Source organism: Triturus cristatus, chromosome 4_2 (genome assembly GCF_964204655.1).
Source record: "Triturus cristatus chromosome 4_2, aTriCri1.1, whole genome shotgun sequence".
Taxonomy (NCBI): domain Eukaryota; kingdom Metazoa; phylum Chordata; class Amphibia; order Caudata; family Salamandridae; genus Triturus; species Triturus cristatus.
Genome location: NC_140586.1, coordinates 845682040 through 845698123, shown reverse-complemented (window position 1 = coordinate 845698123; position 16084 = coordinate 845682040). Strand labels below are relative to the sequence as shown.

At 48.0% G+C, this 16084-nt stretch overlaps 1 protein-coding gene across 4 annotated transcripts in view; it reads left to right on the top strand.

The window, feature by feature from the left end:
• Positions 1–9437, top strand: part of MUTYH (mutY DNA glycosylase) — a 172469-nt gene extending 163032 nt beyond the window's left edge. For all 4 annotated transcript variants that reach the window (XM_085602829.1, XM_085602830.1, XM_085602828.1 and 1 more), the window contains 2 exons: positions 4692–4730; positions 7253–9437. In XM_085602829.1, the coding sequence (XP_085458955.1) occupies positions 4692–4730; positions 7253–7375 (162 nt within the window). In that variant the 3' untranslated portion in view covers positions 7376–9437. The remainder of the gene's footprint in view (positions 1–4691; positions 4731–7252) is intronic.
• Positions 9438–16084: the final 6647 nt, after the last annotated feature.

The window sequence follows — 16084 nt, the reverse complement described above, 5'->3', positions numbered from 1 at the left end:
CTCTCGCGCAAAGAATGCCCCCAGAACGTTGGGAGCCTTACGGGCTCAACAAAACAATGGGCCCCTTCGTTGGAGCCTCTCAGGGGCTCTAGGATCAATTATGGCCCGCGTTGGAGTGCCACTCGCACTCGAGCACACTCCGAGCAATGCAACGAAAGAACTGCCCCCTCAGTGCAGCAGCCCGCACCTGCGGCGCTGCTGGGGGGGGGGAAGAGGGGCCGAACGGGCAGAATCTTCCACCGCGTGGAGCCCCACTCACCTGGGACTCCCGCGTTGCTTCTGGTTCTCTCGGCTGCTCCCGGGTCTCAGCAGGCGGCGGACACGGAGCATACCACGCTCCGACCTCTCCGGGACACCGGGGCTCTCTCAGCTCACGAGGGCCCCGGGCAGACTTGCTAGCTTCTTTCCTTGGCGGGCCTCGGGGTGTCTGCGGGGCTCCCTACACACCGGGAGCACCGCTGGAGATAGACGCAGCCCTCGGGGTCCCTCAGCTTCCCGGCCGGAACTTCCTCGCGCTGGGCCAAGCCCCGCCCACGTCTCTTCACCTGGCTTGCCTGACTTCCGGTTTCGCGGGGGCCGCGGCGGTGATTACGATGGCTGTGATGCGGGGTGGGCACCCGCGAGGATATCACCTCACATAAGCGGGGTAGGCACCCGCGAGGATGACCACAAGAAAACGGCCAGGTCCCTGGCGGGGTGGGCACCCGCTATGGTGGTAACAATGCCGGGTGGGCACCGGCTCCCAGAAATACAGCGCTCCTAGCGCTAGGGAGAAAATGTGAAAGCGCTCGCAGCGCTAAAGGCCAACAAAAAGCTCCCAGGCGCCTTAAGGATACAAATAAAGCGCTCCCAGCGCTTAGGGGAAAATAAGTCCAGCAAAGTCCTCCCCTGCACACAGCCAGGCAGGGGTGGGGGGCAAGGCTGGACCCAGAGCCAGCTCACTGGGCCTCCAGGCAGGGAGGTAGTCCAAGTGGCGGTCCTCTGGTCCAGCGGCAGCAGCAGCAGCAGCCCCCCTCAGGTAAGATCCTGGCAGAGAACAGTTTCTGTGGGGACACAGCCCCATTTTTATACAGCAAACCCCTTTGTTCTGGGTTCAGGGTGAGGGGGAAAACCAGTCGCAGCTGGTTGGGGAGCACCCTTGATGTGCTCAGCCCCTCACTCTATTCATTGGCAGGGCTAGGGTCGTCAGTCGCACCGCAGGGGGCGGGGCCAGCATTGTGTGTGGAAAACCCTGTCCTATTCAGGACCCAGGTGTACTCCTCCCACCCATCTAGCTGCTGATCTCCCCATTCACCACTGGGTGACTCATCCTGACTCTGGGGAATCCCTAGCCCATCACATGACATGACCAGCCAATCACGCGACAGACACACTGCACACAGAAGTGCCCACTTCTAGAAGTGGCACTTCCACACTAGGTACATGCACGCCGCACACATCATCGCGCAGCATTCACTCCCACGAGTCCGCACATACCAAACTCGGGCCTGCACACCCCACGCATCAGGAACTACTAGGGACACATACATTCCCCATGCATTCCTATGGGAGGGCAGGCCTATCTCACCACATGCACTCAGAGTGTGCACGCACTTTACCCTGGGACACAGGGAAAGTGCGCAGGAACCAAACAAATCACCACACCAAGTCACCAATAAAAAGCAAAAAGTTCAGGGGTGAACCTGCCAGAAGGGCCAAGTCCAACAGTCCGCATAGGCCATCACCTTAGCCCCAAGCTCCTCTGCCAGATATATCAGTGGCGTAACATAAATGTTACAGAGGAGAGGGCTAAGGGAGGAACCCTGCGGGACTCCAGTAGAAACCAGCTGAGGGGAGGAGGAGAAAGGAGGGAGCCAAATCTGCTCAACCCGCTCCTCCAAGAAAGACCTAAGCCAACCCCAAACATCTCCCGACACACCAATCTCCGCTAATGGGGCCAAGAGAAGAGGGTGTGGGACCGTATCGAACGCCGCCGAGAGGTCCAGCAAGATTAATGCCGGCGTCGAGGCACTCCCGGATGGTCTCCGCCACCTCTACTAAGACAGTCTCAGTGCTGTGAGAGGCTCGAAAGCCTGATTGTGCTGGATGCAGAAGTGCCTCAGTCTCCACATATTCTGCGAGTTGTTTATTGACCAACTTCTCACAGACCTTGGCGATAGCCGGAAGGAGATAGATGGGCCGATAGTTTCCTGGGTTAAGGGGATACAGAGAAGGTTTTTAAAGTAGCAGCAAGATCTTCGCCTGCTTCCACCCCTGAGGAACAGCCGCTGTCTGAAGAGACAGATTGATGATAAGGTTCACCTCTATATGTACACTCTCTGCCACCGCTGCCAAAAGCCTGGCCGGGCAGGAGTCCGAAGGAGAACCAGACTTGAGCCCCCTGAGGATTTTAAGAGATTCCAGGGGGTCGACTGCTCTGAATGCTGACAGAGAGCAGGTGGAGGCAGAGAGCTGCACCGCCAAAGGCGCCTCGCGGCAACCATTACCAGAAGGAAATGTAGCCTGGATGGCCTGAATTTTATCTCTGAAGGAGCATGAGAGCGTGTTACACCAGGCGAGAGAAGATGGAATCAAACTCGCTTGAGCCAGCGGAGACGTAAAACTCTGCACTATGGCAAAGATTTCTTTAGCGTTGTTCCTGGCAGAATCAATGCGAGCTGCAAAGAATTGCCCTTTAGCCGCAGCAATGGCATCGTAGTAGAGTTTTTGCATTGTTCTAAGCAATAAACTTATCATTTTATAAAAAGTGATTCCTTTTTGATACAAATACCAGAGTTCCAAATTTAGTAAAATATGCTAGCATGGTCCCCAATAATCAATTTCATTAAGTTCACACCCCAACTGCTTTACCGTAAGGATGGGTGCAACCTGACACGCCCGTGTGACACCCTCATGTGGAAGGAAAGCCCATTGATGCACTGCGACCAGTTAGCAGTGCAGCCCACGAGATACCAATGAGGCCCATTAGATGCCCGAGTTGGCCGCCCTATGCGGATGGCTGCCTCCTTGCACCAGGGTTGCCCACCATAGCTTCGATCATCAGAAGCTGTGTTTAGCAACCATCTGTTTAGGGTACCCACTTAATACCTACCAGATAACGATGGTACTTACCACATTTCAGGGACGCCCATCATCTTGCCAGGGATAGTGACTATGTACCAAGGATGCCCATATTGTACCAGGCTCATGACTGCCAACGAACATGCCAGGAAAGATCAGAATTGTACCATGGACCATGATCCTTCCGGGGTATGACGACAACATGGTAGTAACAGTGATCACAAACGCACAAATCTCCTGGTCAAGATCATTCTTTTATTTTTCTTTGCTCGTCTCTCAGTTGTCTGTTCTGGTCCTGATGGGATCAGGATATGTGGATGCCATGCAGTGGCATCTACCAGAACTAAAAGCAGGCAGGGCAACTGGCAGTGCTGGATGCACTGCCTGTAAAGGAGGATCCAGCCTACGTATGGTGTTTCTTACAGACTCCTTGGCTCCGACCCTACTTTTTATGTTGGTGTTAGCTAATGGTAGGGCTAGTGCTGATGAGTGAGCGGAACGAGGGTCCATAGGCCGCCTCCTGTCTTAGATTCTGCATTGATACTGTATACAGTGCATGCAGTCCCACGCTACAAACTGTGCACGAGTGGCAAATCGGCACCGAATTCTACCTTGCACCATTGTGTACAACTGCTGATTGATCTCCAAGACTCTCTTGTTTTCTCCACTGACTACGAGTCTGTAAAGCTCTCCTTAAAGGAGACCCACAGGTGGCATCGCAGGGCTCTTTTCATTGGGCTGGCTCGACTGGTGGAGCAGAGTCAAACTCTGTCAAGGAGTCCCCGCCACCAAGGCGGATCACTGCCTCAGGACAGGAAACTTAGATGTGTCTGTAACATCAGACTTGGTGGGTGAGTGACAGTAAATCTAATACTCCTACTGCCCTACTGGTCTCTGGTCTACAAAACTGCTGAGCTAAACAGTGGGGTCTCTATCGCTTTCCTGAAGCTTAGGAGGGTGGGTGAGAGCCCCCCTCGTGGGCGAAGGTTGTATTTGGGACCCAGAAGGCTCCCCTGTCTTTTACCGCCCAGATTGCGGATGGTATCTGGAGGAGATTCTGAAGGCCAGGGAACCAGCTGGTGTGGGTGCCGTATGTCCTGCTGTGTCTGGCATAACGTGAGATCAAGCATCAGTTAGGGGAGGTATAGGTGGTTGTCCTTGTATGATATCATAGCAGACTGTCTGCCGACTGTGTCCAGGTGTCCACTTGTGCGATCCGACATCACAAAGAGAATCAACTGGGTCACCGTCAATGATGTGATATTTGACTCTGGGCAGGAGGGTCCCAGTGGTGGCTGTGTATGGGGTCTGATACAAGATTCAGTGCTGCAGAGTAGATCGTTCGAGAGAACATATTGTAAATTACAGGGTGGGCTCATTTCAGATCTCTCCCCTCCGCCATTGGCTGTTGGACCCCAAGGTAGCGTGCAGCCTGATCTATTCTCATTTATTTCATCTTTTACAAAATAAAACATAAATAAAGTGATAAAGGGAACATATAGACTTGGGAAAGGATGCAAATGCATTATGAAAACTGCATGCAAGTCCTTCCCCCTACCCGTGAAAATGCATATCTTTGTACTTCAGGTCATTTTTCAAGCACTGATCACCTAGTTTTATTCTCTCCTTAGGTATTGAAGGTCTGTGAGAGCAAGAAGGATGCTACCAAGGTAAGCCGTCGGCCCCTAACCCTGCCCCCACCCCCGTGGTAGCCATCCATTGGAAAAATGTAGGGCAGGACTCCAGACTGGCTTAAGTGCTCTGGGTTTAAGCACCCATTGTGCCATGCTGTCCTCTGCCAAATGTATGCCCTTCACGTAGCTAGTGTGTTTTCTGACAAACATATTCCCCTTTACTGAGATATACTGTTGAATATTTCCTTGAGCGAGTCAAGGGAGCGTCTGAAAACACCTCTTGCATCAAAGGGTCTTCTCCAATTGATTTTTGTTTTTAAAGCCATCAAGTGTACAAATACTTTTGCCTTTGGCAGCCATCTTGATTCACAATCACATACAGAAGGATGTTACTGTCTCTCGACACACAGCCATGCTCTTGAAGTTTACATATAATTTTAATTAAATGTCATTTTTAGGTTTCGAATGTCTTCAGCTTTCTCATCATTTTTGCCTTTGGTGCTATGTGACTGCAGCTTTCTTTCTAAACATAAACCTGTTAAATCAGGACTTAAGTTAGTGTTTTTCTTATTTTCTTGATAGAATGAGTGCAGTGTTTCCTAATGTAATTGGTGGCTACAAATTAGCAGTGCAGCTGTGGCCCTCCAACTCCACCAGATTTTGAAGTAAAGAAGTCTGGTGTGTGGGTGTCTGGTGCTCAAAAAACAGAATCATTACAGAAAGAAACATTTGACAATTACAGTGCAACGTGATCCCGCTGCCTAGAACCAAGCAGTCAGTCCTAGGTTTCTTGAAATGTTTATCAGCATGATTACACACATGCATGATGAATACAAATCCCTCATTATTGTTCTCAACTCTCAAACAAGTATGTAGTTTACATTGAATTAGACATCCAAAATCTCACACAGTTACATGTGACTACTCCCATCTCTTAATTGGGCTGCTTTTAGCTACATTTGAAGGATGAAGAGCGGAGTAAGTTTTGTCAGGATTCGAAAAAGTGGCCAGCAGCTCACACCAAGGTCAGTAATGGGCTCTTAACTTACTAACTTAGCTACCCATGGACATCAAATAGTCAAAATAGAAGCTGTGCGAATGGGCGTCAATTATTTTTTGGGGATATTTTCTCTTCAGTGACAAATAGCAGGAAGGTTCTAAAAGCGACTCTGCTATCAGGTTCTTGTGCAAACTCTACAGCTTAAATCCAGGGTGTGTAGCACATTGGCAGTCGGGTCAAAACGCATGTTGACTCCCAAGGTTTGGAGTATTGCTCGTTATTCTGTTCATTCCAAGTGAAGTAACCGCTTACTCGACAACCCGGAAGCACTTTCAGTCCTCCCTCAGGTGTGTGAAGTACAATAGGGATTTAACTCTGTGGCGGATCCCGTGCTGGAGAAGAAAGGTTCTGTAGTGTAGATCTGCTGTATGGAGTCACACGCATCTCTCCTCTCCATGGAAAATTCTTTCTCCGGCGCTATAATTGCGACATATGGACATCCTTAGAAAAGGCTACATCAAAAGTCCCAAGATGATCAGCAGGACCTTGATACCGACCAGGCTCATCGACCCTCCACGTGATGCTGAGTGATTCCGAGGAAGGATGCTCCCACTGGAGAGCTCCAAGGACAGGCGCCATCGCGTGCCACGACTTGCTGAAAGCGATAGATTTTATTTTTATATAAAAAATGAATTTGTTGGTATGGTTCCAACTTTTTGATGGATTTTCAAACATGCACAAATATTAGATTTCTTAAATGTCTTAGGTGGGGCTACCTTAAAAGTGATTCCCTTATTTCAGAGATTCGCACGTTAAGATGTATTAAGTGAGTTTGATTTAACACGTTTTTATCAGACTGTCCTACCCTCCGCTATTATGATTGGCGGGGAGTCTATTATACAGACAACTTCAATCAAAAAAAGACATTTTTAGGCCATATACTATAATTATTACATTTTATTATGCCAACAATGGAATACAAAAACAATACCCAATGTCAAATATTTCTCCTTTTAATCACGAAAATGTTTTTGCTGCAACAAATCAACAGGCAAGTCAAATATTCTTCCATTCGACTAACAGCATAGTGCTCATGTTGCAAAATAGCCAACACGTGTTTCGTGGAGTTGGTCTTACCACTTCTTCTGGGTAATTCTTCCCAAGTCCTGATTAAATTAATTATCTATATGATAGACGGTCATGTGGTGCAAATAGCCTTCCCCATAGGATCTGATCCATGCGCAATAAAGCGCTAAAGATAGATAAAGAAAGAGTCCTATATAAAGCACTCTTTGATTTCTCAGCTTAACACATCGAATATGAGACGTTATTTTGCATGCCATTACTTCGCATGCTATTACTACGCGGTTATTACTAAAAAAAACACCATGTATTAGCGGCAGCCTATTGACTTAACAAGGAGTAGATGCTGCAGGAATTCAATGCGCAGTCATGGCCATAAGAACATATCTAATGGTAATATTTTCCTACTCTATTGTGTAATTATTGATTCAGCATGTTGTTTAATATTATTTGTATTTTTATTATTTTTCTACAGAGTACCAAGAGAAAACGTGGCCATAAGACTGATGAGAAGTCCTCCCCCAGCTCTCAGCACAAGCCTGAAGTGGACAGGCAGCTAACGCTTAACAAATTTTTCAAACCTGTGATCCGAAAGTGACTGAGGTGAAGGCACACTAGAATGGTGGGCACGCTGTAGGGTAGGATGGCACAATGTCAAAGTGGCCAGTTTGTGGCATGTGTAGGTCTCCGGCTGATATACCCTGTACCTGCTAGAAGTCTGTGGGGAAACTCAAAAGTGGTCCGAGGTTCTGGTGTTCACAGTCGAACTGAGCAGATGCGAATTGAGGCCGTTCATACAAGTACAAACACATAAATGCAGTCCGTCCTTGGTTGTCTTAAAGGGGGTGCGTTGTGACGGAATCATCGATTCTGACAGTGCGGGAAGCCATTTAATCTACAGTCTTCCATCGTTTCTGAACACACATGAGCCATAGAGGATTCAAGCCACAATTAGGAAGAAGCCAATTGGGGTCACATTATGAACTGCTCAAGCTTGGCCACCAGCCGGACTCGTCACACAGCCTTATATACAGTGTGCCGTATCTGACCACAGTCGTACTCGTCCATTAGGCATCACTGGAACACTCTTGATTAGGGCTACATTCATCATAGTCTCAATTCTGCTAATGTCCAGGACATGTCAGTTCTGGCTCATCTCAGGATTTGCTAGCCTCCTGCTGCACTGGGCCTTGCTCAGATTCGGCCAAACACAAGACTCATTCAGTGCTGTCCACACGTAGGATGCACTAAATGTAGGTCACTACAAGTGCACATTCCAAAATGACCACACTCGGGACATGCTTGATTTGTGCCACCATCAAGAAATTGCTGAATTCTGCTAACACCGGGCACAGATGGCTCTGGCATTCCTGGCTGTGCTGGACCCATGCTTACAAATGTTTTATTGCTTATGCAGCATTTTGTGTCTCTTGTAGCATTAGTGATGTACAGGGCACTCTGATATGCAAGGATTGTAATTAGCTAACCTGTCCACATGTTTAGTTTGAGGGGTAAATGGGCAGCTGGTGGGATCAAAAAATCCTTTCCAGCCAGTTGAAAGAACTCTACATGCGTGAAGCCCCTGCCATGGCCAGCTGAAGCCAGTGCTCCTTCCTTGTCAGGTTATGAGTAATATAAATTACTTTAAATGCATTTACATTAAAAAAAAGTGATTTCCTGCCAGCATAGTTTTTGCTCAACACATGCAATCGCTGCATTTCACAATCCAGTCAGACCCTATGATCTGTCTCTCCAAGCAACCATTTCTGTAGTTTGGCATCAATGCTATGCCGCGAGGAGCCAAACTGCCAGGACCTGAAGGCCCATTTTATGAGCCAGCTGATAGACCTAGACCAAAGCCAAGTACTTTTATTGTGTTTTAGTTTTGGGTGTTTTATACTGTGCCTTTGTGTGCATCAAAATGGACTGCTGTCTGTTACCAGCAGAGAACATTTTAGAAATGCAACATTTTAAACTTAAGAACAGGTGCATCCAGGTTGTGTCACCCAAGTATTCTGGGTTTTCTTTGTGGCCTCTTTTATGCCTGCTCGTGTTTGTCAGTGCGCCGGCTCTCACATGCATGCACCAGGGATAGCAATGCAATGCTTTTCCATGCACTGAGTAACTGATGGTTAACACACTAGTTCAGTGCTGCGCCCATGTTCACCTGTGTCCGTGCTACATGATAGAACCCAGAACTATGGCGATAAGGCCTCCAAACCTCTCCGGGTATGCCAAAGAGAATGAACCACCATAAAATATAGAACCAATCAAGAGCAAGCTCTCCCCACATACAAGGACAAGAACTTGTGCATACTGTGGAGAGCAAGTGAAGTCCCAAGTAAGCTCATGTGCTGTCAGATAAAGGGCATTAGCACATTGGAATTCATCATGAACTTGAGGTTTACAAATGTTCAACTACTTACTACTTGTGTCAGTAGTTGCTGCATCTTTGATAGAAGCCCCCTGCCACCTCCATCTTGTGTCACACTTTCAGTACTTGTGTGATTTTAGCTCTCGGTTTGTAATGTTGTACAGATTTTTAGCACTATGATGCCTATCGGTTGTTGGAAATGTTTAGAAAATTCTGCTTTTTTATGTTTTTTAAAACATTTTTATACTTCAGTTGATTTATACAAATAAAGTTTACATTACTTAGACATTCTAGTATTACTCATTGGGAGTTGTCCTGTCTGCGGGAGAAGGTACTGTTGACAGTAAAGTTATTTTCAGCAGAAAGTGGGATTTCTGTGGATGCAACTGCAGTTGTATCAGAGGGGATGTTCTTAAAACAAATGCAGGATGACCACAAACCCACTTTAGTCTCTAATCTCCTGGGAAGCCCAGCACATGCTTTTTAACGGGTAAAGCCAATAGTACTCTACGCATAGGTATTCAAGACGACCATCTCTATTGCCCTCAGAAATGGAAACATTTTGCCACTTTGTGAAGAGACTGGAAACAGCACCGGGACAGGGCATGGTCCAGACTCTCTATCAAGGACTGGGCCAATGCTCTAGAATCAACGACCCCCGCCCCCTCCGGGGACCCTGTTACAGCTGATAGTAACTTCAGGAAGTGGATCTCCGACTCACTTGACTCCATCATACCCATAAAAACCCGCGAAGATAAGAGTGGAAAGACAGGCTCAGCCCCCTGGTTCAACTCTGAACTCAGAACCCTCCGCAAGGAATGTAAAAAAGCTGAGCGACTTTGGAGGAAGGATTGGCTTCACTCTAATAAAGACGTATACCGGAGGACTGTGAGAGCATACAAATCTGCTCTGCAAATTTCTAAAGCCTCCTACTATGACGATAGGATAAAAAATGCCACTAACTCCGCAAGAGAATCCTATCTCATCGTCAAAGAACTCCTAAAGGTTCCTGAACCCCCACCACTGATTGTGGCCCTTCCAAGCAGGAGCAAAGAATTAGCTAAATTCTTCGACTCTAAAGTCTCCCACATCCTAGACTCACTCCCGCAGCCTAGTCAGCTACCTTGCTGGGACAATGTGACGTCCGACACCTGTCCAGTAGGCGCACCTCGCCCGCTGCTTAATGCCTTTAGGGCGGTTACATCGGACGAAGTTGAAAAGACTCTGGCCAAAATGAAAAGTGGCTCCCCCCTTGACCCTGCCCCCATGAGGTTTCTTAAAACAGTCGCTCCTGCGATTGTTCCTTCAGTTATGGAGTTGATTAATGCTTCTTTATCCCAAGGCACCGTTCCTCCTAGCTGGAAGGGAGCGGTGGTCAAAGCCCTTCTTAAAAAACCCCAACTGGACCCCGCCGATCTGGCCAATTATAGACCGATCTCGCTCCTTCCGGGCATCAGCAAAATTGCTGAAAAACTGGTCAACACTCAGTTGTCCCAGTTCCTGGAATCGAATAATCTGCTGCGACGGTCTCAAACGGGGTTTCGCCCTGGCCAAGGCACGGACACCGCCCTCCTCGCTGTCATCGAGGAGGCAAGGTGCATTTTGGATTCAGGGGGATCAGTGGCAGTGATCCTCCTGGACCTTAGTGCAGCCTTCGACACGGTGAACCACCGTGTCCTGCTCCATCGGCTGGCCAGGGCAGGACTTGGGGGCACAGCGCTGGCCTGGTTAGAGTCATTCCTGTCGGGTCGCTCGTTTCAGGTCTGGGATGGCAGCTCCCGTTCTGACTCCCTTCCTCTGACAAGTGGGGTTCCCCAGGGTTCCTCACTGAGTCCAACCCTTTTTAATGCCTACATGGCCCCTTTGGAGGATATAGTTGCCCCCTTTGGCATTAAGATTGTGAGCTACGCGGACGACACGCAACTGGTCGTCTCGCTCTCACACCTAGACCAATGCCCAGATAATCTTCTGCACTGCCTCCAGAAAATCCACCTCTGGATGTGCGACTCTTCACTCAAACTCAACGGGTCCAAAACAGAAGTTATGCTGATGGGCAAGAAATGGTCAACAATTCCACCATCCGTTTGGCCCGATACCATGGGTGAGGTGCCCGCCCCCAGAAAAGAAATTAAGAGTCTGGGGGTCTGGCTTGAACCAGACCTATCCATGAAAACCCAAGCTACCAAAACAGCTGGAACCTGTTTCGGACTTATGAGGTCAGTCCGCAAGATCCTTCCTCTGCTTCCCCCTCCTTCTAGAAAACTCCTGGTTCAAGGACTGGTTCTTGCACGACTGGATTACAGTAATGCTGTCTACTTAGGAGCCCCTGAAGCTACTCTGGGCAAGCTGCAACGAACCCAAAATGCAGCTGCTCGGATGCTGATGGGCCTTCCCTCCAGATCCTCTGCCAGACCGGCACTTAAGGCACTTCATTGGCTGCCAGTGCGAGAGAGGATCGAGTTCAAGGCTATGTGCATCGCGCACAAGCTCCTCAATGGACAAGGCCCCTCGATCCTGGGAGACATGGTTACCCCGTACAAAGCCTTGAGATCTTTGCGCTCGGACAATGAGCGACTGGCGAATATCCCCAAGTTTAGGAGGGCCCGTACCGGAGGTCGTCGCTTCTCAGTAAAGGCAGCCACCCACTGGAATTTGCTCCCCCGTAGTTTGCGTTTGGAACCCTGCTATCTGCGCTTTCGCAAGCAGCTCAAAACTCTGCTTTTTCCCAAATAAAAAGGTTCTCTTCTCCCTTTCCCCTCTTAGCCAACCTTACAGGTTTATAGCGCGGGGATGCCTCCGGGTCACCAGGCGCTCTACAAATCTTTAAATAATAATAATAATAATAATGTTTTATGCCTGGGCGGAGTTAGAGTATGTCCGCTCCGCGGAACTTCATGAAGTGACAAAAAAACTCCACCACGCTACGCGGAGTTTCACCAGGGACAGAGTTCATTACCTCGCACCGTTTGCGCTGATTTTTAGAGCCTGGAACTTGCCCCAGGCTGTAAAATCAGCGTGAATGGCATCAAGGGCAGCGCAAACGCTGACTGCTTTTTCTCTCCAGATCGAGTAGATGTTCTGCTCAAGCAGCAGCTTCCTCAAAGTGAATGCAAGGTATCCCAACGCGAGCGGTAGCGACCATCCGCGACTGCCTGTGTTGAGAAATCTCAAGAAGTGGTCTAGTGTTGGATTGTCCTTGCTTACCAACTTAACGTTGACGAGCCTGAGCGAGGAAAAACCTCTGCTGCGCAGAGCTTAGTTTTTCGGAACTCCGCGAGCTCCGCGGAGTGCGAAAAACTCTGCAAATGGAGCGGAGTTCATCGCCCAGACCTAGTATTTTTCAATTTATAACGATGTGATGGAATCACCTCCCTGGACCCGCCCCTTTTGCCATGCCCTGGCTCGCCTTCTCTCTAATAAAATCTTCCAGCAATCTTAAAATGGCGCAGCCAGCTTGAGGGAATACTGCCCCGTCTCCATAGGCTGGCGGAACTAATTTGTTTCTTCAAACCCTTCAAGGTGCGCGGATTGGCCCTTAATCACTGCAGATAAAGCTAACAACGGAGTGCGGGGGCATCTTTTTATGCTTATCACTGCCATTCATTTATTTTTTTGCTACTCTTTAGAATCCCACCCAGAATGGCCCTGAGTGTGCCCTACTAGTCTAGTGACTTTAAGACTCTGAGAAAAAGCTCCAGCAGAAGGTGCACAGCTGGCCCTTGAGCAGGAAAACCTAAGCCAATGCATGGGTTCAGCTGTCAACCTTCAGAGCAAAGAACTGCACTGCGGCTCCAATTTATTCATTTGAAGAAAAACAAAATCGTGTTTTCTCCCAAAAAACTAACATATCTAATATACATACCTTGAAACCAGAAGTAAGGCAAACAAAATACAACTACTCGTACAATACAGTTTTGATTGTGGGTCCCAGTCACTCAATGCTACCTTATGGCTCCTACGAATTATATGTTAAAAATGTGTCCACCGATTTCTGCTCCCCCATGTTACCCTTGTAGTTATTACGTTTGCCAGGGCTGCATTATCCGCCACCGCACCCAGATTGTTAACACGTTCTTAGCTGCTTTCGCACATCACATCCTTTGTCTCCACAACCCCAAACCCTGCACTGCTGTTTTGTCTTCTTTGTTTTCAGCCTAATTCTGACCCGCTGTCATTCCTTGATGTGTGCTGGCAGTGCTCCAGGGAGCTCCCATAGTCTGCATGTTGTGGTAAAGTCATCTGCTCGGCAGACTTGCTGTCTGTGGTTAATCTTTTGGAAACAGAAACACACTAAGCTACTTGCTTGGCGCTCAACGTAGGGATGATTTTTTTTTCTTTTTTTTTTTTTACTGACTTTTTGGTTAGTCAGGAACCTACATTATTAATGATAACTGCTTCCTACTTTATTTTTATGGTGGTTTCCTTTTCAGTTTCGTGTTCTTTGATGTTTGACTTGTTTAATTTTTGCGTTATTGCTAGAGAGCTTCCGCTGCTTGTCCCAGACTGCTTTCCGTGCATACTATACTACTCAGACTGGGATGTTATCAGCACCTTGCTTGTTATGGCCTATGTTTGCTCTCTCCTCTTGATTGGATGGCTTAATTCCCTCTTTTGTTTTTCCTGCCCCTGGAGCACTCGTTCCTTAACGTCACTTTTGACTGGGCGAGTTGTCTTTGCACTGCTGATGTTATGGAACTATCTTTCTTTTTGTTGACTTTTTTTTATTAATTAGTCCTTCTCACAACTTTGCACATAGAGCACGTGTGAGCTAATTTCCTTGCTCTCCGCCATGTCTCTTCTCAAACCCTCCCTCAGAGTGTCCAACACCGAGCACTGATATAGCCCTGTGCTGTACTCATTCTCTCTCTCTGCCACACTATCTCCTTCCCTCAGCATTCCCGCCACTATTAGCTGTGCCATTTCTGGATGCCTTTAAAATTGGGAGGGCCTGGCTTGGCATTTCGGGCTGGACTGTTCCCATTGGGCGCAGGGTCAAGACTGATTTGCACATGGCTGGGTTCAAACTGGAATGGCATGGTGATCAAAAAAACGATGGATTTAGGCCAGATGTCTGTACTGGGGTGAATGTATGACATTGTTCTCCATTCTGTCCATCTGTTGTTCTTTTTGGTTTTAAAATTGTGCTAGCATTGACAGAGCCAATTGGGGCATTGAACTGTCTCGAAAGTGCACTTGCTAGGCTGTCAAGAAAGGGACCAAGACCCATGATGCATTGTTATGCGATACGTCGTGGCAGCCATCTTGAAAGTACAGAAAATAATATCTTTATACTATCAAGATACCAACCAAGTTGCATGACACAACCTAGCATAACATTATATGTCAGCCATCTTAAAAGTGCCAAAAATGCACTTGGCTGGTTGCCGCTATTAGCTTTGCCAGTCCTGGCACACTTTTAAAAATAGTTGTAAAGTCAATAACGGCAACCAAAAAGTGTGACCGATTCACTTTAACCATGCTTTTTACAGGTGGTGAGCACAATATATCACTCTGCACATTTTCTTCGCAAGGAATGGTCCTGCTGAGCTCCTCAAGATGGTAGACAACTTGGTTCAATTGACCATGCGGCTCTAGCACAGATCTGTCCTCTGTAGAGCAATACAATGACTCCAACTGATTCCTGATTGGCAAGGCTGTACACATTAAAGCTGCTATTGGCCCAGCACTTTTTAAGCAGTCTCGGTCTGAAGGACGGTATGGGTCTGGGCAGCTTAGTGCTGTAGTTTCTCCAAGACCACCCAAAACTTAGCACGGGGATGAACGGGACAACCTGCTCTTTTGGTTCCTCAGTCAGTCGTTTACGTTAGTGATCCCAGTGATTGCTTAATTTGTCATGGGTGCTTGTTTTGGAGTGTTCTCAGTACATTGTATCTGTTTCCCTTCAAACTGACGGTGATCTACTTGGCATTTCCCAATACGTACCCATAGCGGGCTCGTGTATTTATGGATGTTTGTATAGAGCAAGCTTAGCTGGGTAGCAACAGAGCGCTTGGCATTAGTTGTGGTGTTACACGTTCACAATTACATTAGACACATGCATTTTGCAAACATAGTTACAATTGTAGGCAAAGGTAAAATAAATGATTTGACCATAATCGCACAATATACTTACTGGCCATCACTTCGAGTGGCCTGGTCTTTTCCGATCCCTGTGCAAACTACTGTTCGCCCAGAAATCGGATTCACACGTTTTATGGTAGTTGCCACATGCCTTGCAATTTTCTCCACGTTATGCTCCATTTTCAAGGGTCGCCTTATAATAAGCGATAATTATCATTCCTTTAAAAAAAATATACAAAGATGGGCCTACAACCTTCCGGCCGGCCGCTAGCAAACAAAAGGAGCATACGATACACATTTATAAAGCACGTGGTGCTGCGGAGGAGCATGCACAGGAGTTAACAGCGTTGAGAGCCACACCATCCAGACCCCACTATACGGTTTCATTTTAAACTTAAAGAACAACAAGAAAAAACAAACCCACAAGGCAATCCACGATCGGAAATAGCAGCATGTGCTCCCCTGGAGGGGGGACCCTAACCATCCATAGGAGTCTCAAGAAGGGGAAGAGATCAGGACTAGGGCTGGGTAAACCCAATGCCCGGTACCGGGGGGATGAGTCGGCTAAGGGGACGGGGCCGGCGACGGATCGGGCAATAACGGCGGAGCACAGATTCCCCCGCGGTAGGCGTTCCAGGGGCCCCATACTTTCACCCATGTCCCAGGCTTACCTCTCGCCACATACACCACCTTTTCCCGAAACATGCACCAATCCATATGTTCCTTCCAGGCCGAGACAGTCGGGGGCCTCTGGGATCCCCACATTTGAGCAATATCGCGCTTGGCCACCATATATCCCAGAGTCACCCACCACGTCTGCGGCGCCGAGTAATCGGTAGGTTCCCACACATT